At 37.3% G+C, this 10,610-nt stretch overlaps 1 protein-coding gene across 1 annotated transcript in view; it reads left to right on the top strand.

Annotated features, from left to right (window-relative positions):
- Window positions 1–10,151, top strand: part of n6amt1 (N-6 adenine-specific DNA methyltransferase 1) — a 23,260-nt gene extending 13,109 nt beyond the window's left edge. Inside the window, exons 2-7 of the mRNA XM_016258474.1 lie at window positions 660–801; window positions 870–956; window positions 1,033–1,123; window positions 1,814–1,897; window positions 9,384–9,525; window positions 9,609–10,151. Coding sequence (XP_016113960.1) covers window positions 674–801; window positions 870–956; window positions 1,033–1,123; window positions 1,814–1,897; window positions 9,384–9,525; window positions 9,609–9,715 — 639 coding nt within the window. The 5' untranslated portion in view covers window positions 660–673 and the 3' untranslated portion in view covers window positions 9,716–10,151. The remainder of the gene's footprint in view (window positions 1–659; window positions 802–869; window positions 957–1,032; window positions 1,124–1,813; window positions 1,898–9,383; window positions 9,526–9,608) is intronic.
- Window positions 10,152–10,610: the final 459 nt, after the last annotated feature.

Raw genomic sequence — 10,610 nt, 5'->3', positions numbered from 1 at the left:
ATTTTTTATGTAGTAATTATGACTGAATTTCATTTGAATTTCAATGTTTCCCTAATAAAAGTGCCTTGGAAATACTGTAATAAATTAATATGGTACTATGGTATGAATTTCAGTATCAAGTTATATATTAAAGTACCATATATTTACCATCTTTGTACCATGGTATCACCACAGCATGTTCTGCTAGCGGCTGCAGAACATACTGATGGTCTGTATAAAAGGACAGATATCAGCGGTGTTATTCCAGACGCGTGAGTCCAGATGTTTGGAATCAGGTTTATTTAATGGAGCGATTGAGTAGAAATGAAGCTCACGTGTTCAGACGGATGCTGCAGGATTTATAGACTTCATTAAGACATTGTAAACTTCTTTTCTCTTAATCTTCTTGTTTTCAGAGCAGATTTTACACGCTTGGGGCTTTTCACGTTCACACCATCGAGCACTCCGACGTGCCAGAGCTCAGAAAATAAATCCATAAAACTCAAAATCAAGCCGTTTGCGTGTGAAACAACACTTAAAACCAGACTGCGCCCGGCTCGTGCGAAGGCCAGTGCATGAGGCACATAAAATCTGTTCAGAAACATCTGACCACCCAACTAGCGAACATGGGCTTTGTTTGTGAACCCTATTAATATCTTGCATTGGTTTTTTCCCATCAGACCTTGCTGCTCTCATGTACCCGACACCCTTGTATGCTCCGGCCGGCCGCGGCTCTTTCTCAGATGTGTACGAACCCTCTGAAGATTCGTTCCTCCTGATGGATGCTCTGGAGAAAGATGCTGATCGGCTGAAGGGTAGCAGGTGATAAACCTGATTGACTCTTAACTCCGCTGTGTCATTCTGATCTACTAATGGGTCGATGTTTTCAGGCCATCCGTGTGTCTGGAGGTGGGCAGTGGGTCTGGTGTCATCTCGGCCTTCCTTGCATCTGTGGTCGGGCCTGAAGCATTGTATCTGTGAGTACAGAAAAATCATGTCAGCTCACACCGCGGTTTGTACAAATAAGTCACTTCTTTTGTGTTTGTTCTGCAGCTGCACTGATGTGAATCCAGTAGCGGCACGCTGCACACTGCAGACCGCTCACTGTAATGACCTGCAGCTGCAGCCAGTGATCACTGACCTGGTGAGATCCACACATGCGTTTTCTCTTATTTATATACTATTCTAGTAATTTTTTTTTTAAATGTTAAATTAGCTTTTAGTTTTCATTTTAATTTTAGTTATTTTGTCATGTGCTTTTGTCATTTTTAATGTCAATATTTACATTTATTTAAATTTAGTTTTAGTAATTTTAGTACTTCAACTTTGTTTAAAATGCAATTTTATTTTATTTCAGCTTTATTTCATTCACTGAAAATTATTTTTAATATTTTTAGATTTAGTTAACAACAGGGTTATTATCATGACCTAAAATAAACACAAAAACGAAAAACTTAAATTAACGTGAAATTAACAAGAAAATAAAACAATTTCAAAATATTACTATAACAAAAAGTATATATTAGTGATTATAAAATATCACTGGTTAACAATAACAACTCTGTTTTACACCTGGTATGAACATCCTTATGGATTGAGTGATCCGATCAAGTGTACAAAGCTAAATACAGCCATCAGAAACTAAAAGTGGTACAACAGGCAGTTAAACTTGTTCAGTCTCATCACACATAGTGACAGGAGACGTGCATTAATAGCAGGTGTGATGTCTTACCTGAGATAGATGTTAACAAGTTTCTCTCAGTTCGTGTCCTCTTTCTGTCTTATGATTTGTTCTTTTATCATGTTTGTTCAGTTGTTTTGTTGTGTCTCACAGGTCCAGTGTTTTTTGCCGAGGTTGAATGGAAAAGTGGACGTGCTTCTTTTCAATCCACCATACGTCATCACACCATCAGAAGAGGTAAACGAGTGTCACGTCATATGATCAGATACTGAGACAAGCTCTGAAATCATTCAAGACAAAAAATGCCTCTGAAAGTGACAGAGATGCCCAATATGTACTATACAATACACTATGAAGTAATTTCCTGTTTTCCTCTATTTTTCTGTGGATTGATATATTTGTAGGACTTGTTTGTGCCTCTGCAGACACTGTAGTGGGCATCTTCACTTGAAACTAGTTTTTTTTATGGACAAAATGTTAATCCTCAGCATCTCCAAAAAATGATACAGAAATCTAAAAATATCAGTCTTGTCATGACAGACTGTATAGAGCTGTATAATCAAACCAGGACTTTTATAGTTAACAAAAACTAAAGTCATAAAAAATATATGAAAAATAAACAACAAATGAAATTTAAAAATATATAGTTTAAATTATTTCAGTTAGTTGCCAGGGCAACACTTCTCATTTTCATAACTAAATTAAAACTGAAATGTAAAAAAATATCACGTATCATAATATCACAAAAAATGCAGAAAGTAAACAGGACTTCTGGAATAAAGCAGTGAATGGAAAACGAGATTTGAATGATTATTCTGTAAACGCAAAAAATTCAGTTCTCCTCTGGCCAGACAAAACCAGCATGGTGTGGTTTAATTCCAGGCTGCAACACCAAAGCAGATGACTTGTCTGATTCCCTTGGTCTTGTTATGATGGCTGTCTAGTTGACAAGGTCTTCGCAGGGGATCTGTCTCTAGGGCTCATCTAGATGACATGGTCTCTGCTGACATTCAGGTGCTGTAGAGGTACCTCTAGGTGCTGATTCACTATCTGGTCTAGATATGGACTGGATCTGGGTGGCTACAGTGACCTCGGAATAAGAATGAAACAGACTAATATTAGCATAGATGCCATTCTTCTTATGATGTAGCGAGTACATCGGGTTTTATGGGAAGTGTTCCCAGTTCCGGTTGACCTAATTAATGCAGCCTAACAATCCTTTAATGGATTTGAATTAAAGAAATGTGATAGTGTGTTATGTGTAAGCCAGGTTAAAGAGATGGGTCTTTAATCTAGATTTAAACTGACAGTGTGTCTGCCTACCGAACAATGCTAGGTAGATTCTTCCAGAGCTTAGGTGCTAAATAGGAAAAGGATCTGCCGCCTACACTTGATTTTGATATTCTAGGTAGGTATTATCAAACGGCCAGAGTTTTGAGATCGCAGCAGACGTGAAGGACGATAATGTGGTATGTAGGGTTGGGTATCGATTGGGTTTTTTACGATACCGGTGCCAAATCGATGCTTTTAAAACCGTACCGGTGCCTAAACTGATACTTTAAAGGGGTCATATGATGTTGCTAAAAATAACATTATTTAGTGTATTTGGTGTAATGAAATGTATTTATGCGGTTTAAGGTTAAAAAAAACATTATTTTCCACATACTGTACATTATTGTTTCTCCTCTGTGCCCCGCCTTTCTGAATCGCGTCGATTTTTACAAAGCTCATCAGTTTGAAAAGCAAGGTGTGCTGTGATTGGCCAGCTATCCAGTGCGTTATAACTGGCCGAATACCTCAAGCGTGTGACGGATATGTTACGCCCCTACCATATTGTGATGATGCCGTCAGGCCGGAGCGATGATTCAAAAACATGAAAACCCATTATAAACGAGGCATTCGTTGCATCCAGTGGGGACATAATTACTGATTATAATGACTTATACTGTCTTTTTACGCGTTGCGTTGCCCGTAAACATAAAACCATGTCTGCATTTGTGATCGGAGAAACGACAAACAACAAGCCCTACTCTACACTGCTCAAAACACTCGCTTTAAATATAAAAAAATATAAAATATAAAAACTCTTTAAATATAAAAAACGTACTTACAATCTGTCGTGTCCATTTTTTAATTCTAGTCGTGTCCATTTTTGGAAAGCCAAACAAAGTAGTTTTGCTTTCACAATGAGAAACAGCATGCACGGATCAGCTCCATGCATGACGAAGCAGATATCGTCCTCTTTTGGAAGGCCAAACAAAGTAGTTTCGCTTTCACAACGAAACACACAGGCGCCTTCACGACATGGCACCCTTCTTTCTTTGCATGAACATTTGGGTGGTGTTATGCAAATCTTCCCAGATGTAGGTATGTGGGGGCGTGATAGAATGAGCCGTTTTAGGTAGGTGTGGCTGACTCTTTAACTTTTATAAAGAATATATCTTTGATTTGAGACTTTAGCCTTTGCAACTTTACAGATCTTCTTTATGCACCAAGAGCTTGTAACAGTCCAAAGAGAAAGATAAAATTGAAATCATCATATGACCCCTTTAAAAAAAGAGGGAAAAAAAAACGATGGATAACATTAATGAACATTAAAAATATTAAAAATAAATATACATAGCATGCACATGCTCCTCGGATGCTCTCATTTCCCGAGTTGTGCTTCCCTTACTCTAAGGTTAATAAATGTATTTCACGATCTGGGTCATTATTTAATACAAAGCCACACACAATGTTTCTACTGTACAGTATATATGTCAGTCACTCTGATATTTAGTTAAAATGAGTGAATTGACTGAGTGCTATCTGTCACTGTCTTTAATCAGTTCTGTGACTGTATGGCATGCCACATGCACTGTAATATTTTTATATTAAATTACATTTTCAAATGAAAATAGCAACATGATCGTTTTATAAAGTATGCGTTCATATGTGTTAAGGGCTAGATTTTCGCTGGAGGAAACAGCAGTGGTATGATGAGTGGTGAACACAGCGAAAACTTATTTTAATTTTATTTGATTAAATTATAACACTCTTATCGATAAACACACCTTGTGTCCTCTGTTTCTGTTTGAGTCCGCTCGCGCTGCGCCGCCGGTGTAGCTCTAAATATAGAGCTGAGTGTCATCAGCATAACAGTGAAAGCTAACACCATGTTTCCTGATGATATCTCCCAAGGGTAATATGTAAAGCGTGAAAAGCAGTGGCCCTAGTACTGAGCCTTGTGGTACTCCATACTGTACTTGTGATCGATATGATACCTCTTCATTCACTGCTATGAATTGATGACGTTCAGATAAGTAAGATTTGAACCATGCTATTGAGAACGGCACGGCTGGCGGATTCGACGAAGGAGGCTTGCGGCAACCACATGTGACGACCCCGGGCTGGACTCCGCTTCGTCCACGGTGAAAGCCGATATGGTGATCCACAGCGCAAAGTTGTTGTATTTCCTCAGCAACCAGCACGGATCAGCTCCATGCATGACGAAGCAGATATCGTCCTCTTTTGGAAGGCCAAACAAAGTAGTTTCGCTTTCACAACGAAACACACAGGCGCCTTCACGACATGGCACCCTTCTTTCTTTGCATGAACATTTGGGTGGTGTTATGCAAATCTTCCCAGATGTAGGTATGTGGGGGCGTGATAGAATGAGCCGTTTTAGGTAGGTGTGGCTGACTCTTTAACTTTTATAAAGAATATATCTTTGATTTGAGACTTTAGCCTTTGCAACTTTACAGATCTTCTTTATGCACCAAGAGCTTGTAACAGTCCAAAGAGAAAGATAAAATTGAAATCATCATATGACCCCTTTAAAAAAAGAGGGAAAAAAAAACGATGGATAACATTAATGAACATTAAAAATATTAAAAATAAATATACATAGCATGCACATGCTCCTCGGATGCTCTCATTTCCCGAGTTGTGCTTCCCTTACTCTAAGGTTAATAAATGTATTTCACGATCTGGGTCATTATTTAATACAAAGCCACACACAATGTTTCTACTGTACAGTATATATGTCAGTCACTCTGATATTTAGTTAAAATGAGTGAATTGACTGAGTGCTATCTGTCACTGTCTTTAATCAGTTCTGTGACTGTATGGCATGCCACATGCACTGTAATATTTTTATATTAAATTACATTTTCAAATGAAAATAGCAACATGATCGTTTTATAAAGTATGCGTTCATATGTGTTAAGGGCTAGATTTTCGCTGGAGGAAACAGCAGTGGTATGATGAGTGGTGAACACAGCGAAAACTTATTTTAATTTTATTTGATTAAATTATAACACTCTTATCGATAAACACACCTTGTGTCCTCTGTTTCTGTTTGAGTCCGCTCGCGCTGCGCCGCCGGTGTAGCTCTAAATATAGAGCTGAGTGTCATCAGCATAACAGTGAAAGCTAACACCATGTTTCCTGATGATATCTCCCAAGGGTAATATGTAAAGCGTGAAAAGCAGTGGCCCTAGTACTGAGCCTTGTGGTACTCCATACTGTACTTGTGATCGATATGATACCTCTTCATTCACTGCTATGAATTGATGACGTTCAGATAAGTAAGATTTGAACCATGCTAATAGAATTCCACTAATGCCAACATAATTTTGTAGTCTACTCAAAAGAATGTTGTAGTCGATAGTCAAACGCAGCGCTAAGAATCCAGTAGCACTAATAGAGAAATACAACCATGATCGGCTGATGAGAGCAGGTCACTTGTAACACTGATGAGAGCAGTCTCAGTACTATGATACAGTCTAAATCCTAGAAATCTTCACAAATACCATTTCTCTCTAAGAAGGAACAAAGCTGAGAGGATACTGTATTTTTGACAGAAAAGAGAGACTTGAGATGGACTATAATTAACTAATTCTCTAGGATCAATGTTTTTTTTAATGACAGGCTTAATAAGAGCCAGTTTGAAGGATTTTGGGACATATCCTAATGACATTGACAAATTAATAATATACAGAAGACTTTGACTTCTGGAAGCACCTCTTTTAGTAGTTTACATGGAATAGGGTCTAACATACATGTTGTTGGTTTTGATGATTTGACAAGTTTATGTAATTCTTCCTCTCCTGTATCAGAGAATGAGTGGAATTGTTCATCAGGGGATCTATAGTGCACTGTCTGATGCGATATTGTAGCTGACAGCTGCATGGTTAGAATTTTATCTCTAATAGTATTGATCTTGGAACTAAAGAAGTTCATAAAGTCATTGTTGGGAAATGTCTGCGCCTGTTGATGCTTTTTGTTAATTTAGCCACTGTATTGATTAAATGTCTGTGGCTGTTTTTGTTTTCTTCTAAAATACATGAAAAGTAAGCAGATCCAGCAGTTTTTAGAGCTTTTCTATATGCAATATGAAATACCTCTAGTTTTGTTTTCTTCCAGCTGCGCTCCATTTTCTGGGCTCCTCTCTTTAAGGCGTGAGTGTGCTCATTATACCACGGTGTCAGACTGTTTTCTTTTAACCTCTTTAAGCGTAAAGGAGCAACCATATCTAAAGTGCTAGTAAAGAGAGAGTCCATAGTTTCTGTTACAGCATCAAGTTGTTCTGAGCTATTGGATTTGCTGAGCAATTGAAACAAGTCAGGAAGATTATTTACAAAGCAGTCTTTTCTTGTAGAAGTGAAGGTTCTACCATATTTGTAACAAGGAGTTGAGTTTGCAGCTTAAGCTATATGGAGTATACACGAGACTAGCCCTGCGTTCCATTCGGAAGGGCTCATCCCTATGCCCTAATCCCTTCAAAGGGTTTACCCTCCAAAGTGAGAGCTTCGAAGAGTTAAAGGGTGTAGGGGACCAAACAACTGTTTCTTGAAGTGCCCTTCTGCGTCATAATCACGTGCCCACATGGAGGCGCCGTCATCATGCAAACAATCTGTGCAAAGGATCATGGGAGCCGTTCGGTTTGGAACGACCCTTCAATATGGTGGCCATGCTTGTTTTCACTCCGAAGTGCCCTTCGGAGGGCGATATATCCTGTTTGGAACGCACCGAGTATAAGGATCTAGACATCGCTCTGCTGCAGAATTTCAACGCCATTAACATCAATTACATGTGACAGTATTAAATCTAAAGTATGATTATGACAATGAGTAGGCCCTGACACGTGTTGTTTGACCCCAATAGAGTTCAGAATGTCTATAAATGCTGATTTCAATGCATCTTTTTAATTCTCAACATGGATATTAAAATCACCAACAATTAAGACTTTATCTGCAGCCACCACTAAGTCAGATAGAAAATCAGCAAATTATTTGATAAAGTCTGTATGGTGCCCTGGTGGCCTGTATTCAGTAGCCAGTATAAACGTCACCGGGGACTTATCATTAACACTAATTTCTCTAGATAATGTTATATGAAGCACCATTACTTCAAACAAATTATACTTGAAACCAGAACTCCGAGAAATACTGAAAATATTACTATAAATTATAGCAACACCTCCCCCTTTAACTTTTGAACACGACTTATGTTTATATCAGTAATCTTGGGTGGTATACTCATTTAAAGTAATGTAATCATCTGGTTTTAGCCAGGTTTCTGTCAAACAGCACATCTAAGTTATGATCTGTGATCATATCATATTTACAAAAAGAGCTTTTGTAGAAAGGGATCTAATATTCATTAAACCAAGCTTTATCATTTGTTTATCTGTATTATACCTGTCTTTTTATTTGGTGAACAACAATTCAATTGTTACCCTTAAATTGTTTTGGACGTTTTTTTGCATTTGCTAGTTCGGGTCTCTGTAGTATGACATCTAGGAGGAGGAGTCTCTATGTGCTGAGAATTAACTGATTTCTGTGATGTGAGGCGGCTAGCAGACGGGTGGTTTAACCAGTCTGTCTGCTTCCTGACCTGGGCCCCAGTTTGTCAAGTATGAATTCTAAGACTATGTGCCATATTTCTAGAGAGAAGAGCAGCACCACCCCAGGAGAGATGAAGACCATCTCTTTTCAACAGGTTAGGTCTGCCCCAAAAACTTGTCCAATTGTCTACGAAACCTATGTTATTCTGGGGTACCACTTAGACATCCAGCCATTGAGTGACAACAGTCTGCTGAATTGAAAATAAAAAAAATAAATAAAAACAAATTCAAAATATTAATAAAACCTTTAATAGTACATCTCAGAGATACTAAAACATTACTCAATCTAACATAATCTAAGACTGCTCAATTACTTAAACATTGTATGCTTTATTAATTTCATTTATTTGTGCTTTTTTTATTTGATTGTAAAGGAAACAGAATCGTTTCAAAACACTCTTTCATTTGTTGTAGTGTTTATGAATATGCTGATGTATTTATTTTATTATTATTTTAATTTTAAGCTTTAGTGATTTTAATGTGCTTTATTGTTATTAGTTTTTTTTTAGTACTTTAGTTTGTTTCTTAGAAGTTTTTAGCTTTATTTCAGTTACCAAAAAAGTAATAGCTTTAGTTAACAGTAACAACATGAGTTTTTTTTTTTTAAACAATAAAAAAAATATCCAGATTCTTCCCAAACTCATTTAAATGCACAATGTTATTTTAGGATCGATATAATATTATAGTTTTTTTTTTTTTTTTTTTTTTAAGTAGTTTTTAAAAAAAAAAAATTTCATTTTATTTATTTATTTTTGTCAATTAAAATGAAAATGTTAGAATGTGATGCTGTTAAACATCATGTCAGAGATTACAAGTCGTGTGTTTTGTGTTCAGGTAGGCAGTCGCGGGATTGAGGCATCGTGGGCCGGCGGGATCCGTGGCAGAGAGGTGATGGACCGATTCTTTCCCATGATTCCACAGCTGCTGTCCGATCATGGCCTTTTTTATCTGGTGACCGTGTCAGAGAATGATCCAGGTTTGTGTTTGTGATGTTCACATTTGCATTCACATCAGTATCTTCAACAGTTTTTGAACTGGACTCGTGTTTTTCTTTTCTAGAAGAGATTGTGGATTTGTTGGGGAAATCAGGACTGAATGGTCACAAGTGTTTGTCACGTCAGGCTGGACGAGAGAGACTTTCTATACTGCGATTCAGTAAGTCCTGAATAGCAGATGACCATCAGCACATGAAGACTGTGAAACACACGTGATGTCCAGCTGTTTCTCACCCCAAGGGTTTCTGGGTTTACAAGTGTTATTATAAAAATCAAGCTGATGTTTTGAGGTTCGTCCCGCTGCTGAACCATCAGTAATTCAGGCTGCGTTTGTTTGCATAAAGTCTGCTGCAGCTCAACAACTGGGTCACAAGGACCTAGTTAGTGATTCCTAACGGATTGACGGGCATATTTACAGCACGAGTCCATCAGCTGAGCCGTTTATCATGTTGATCGTGTCGGATTCCCGCTGCTTCAGTTTCATTCCATCAGTTACACTCTGACTGGCTGTTTTTGAGCAGCGCATGTTCACTATGGAGTGTTAAATGCTGTTACTGACCCGCACTGAAATCCAGAGTGTCAGAATACCACTGCCATCAATCACAATCTTAAATATATATATATATATAAAGTTTTGGTCGTTTGATTCTTTTTTTCCACACAAGGTCTGTTTTACACAAACTGAGAGACGCGTCAACATAAATGCATTCAAAACCAGAAAAGAGAATATGTATATATATATATAATTGAATTGGTTTTTCTATTTCCCATCTCATGTTTTTTGTTTTATTTTTAAATGTCTATATAGTTTTTGTTTGTTATTTTAGTATCCTGCTCAACAAGTCTGCATTTATTTGAACATACAGTACAAATACAATACTGTTGTTTTTTTACTGTGTTTTTGATCAAATCAGTGCAGCATTTATTCCAAACTCATGTACTCTTTCTATCGCTCCAATTAACTACTGTAAATCTATAATTTATAGTCTTCATTACTTATAAATTAACTATTTTTAAGCCTTAAATTGAAAGTCGGTATATTGAAAGATGAGAATTAAATATTTAA

This window comes from Sinocyclocheilus grahami, unplaced genomic scaffold, assembly GCF_001515645.1.
Source record: "Sinocyclocheilus grahami isolate Dianchi unplaced genomic scaffold, SAMN03320097.WGS_v1.1 scaffold1691.1, whole genome shotgun sequence".
Taxonomy (NCBI): domain Eukaryota; kingdom Metazoa; phylum Chordata; class Actinopteri; order Cypriniformes; family Cyprinidae; genus Sinocyclocheilus; species Sinocyclocheilus grahami.
This window is presented reverse-complemented; position numbering and strand designations above follow the sequence as displayed.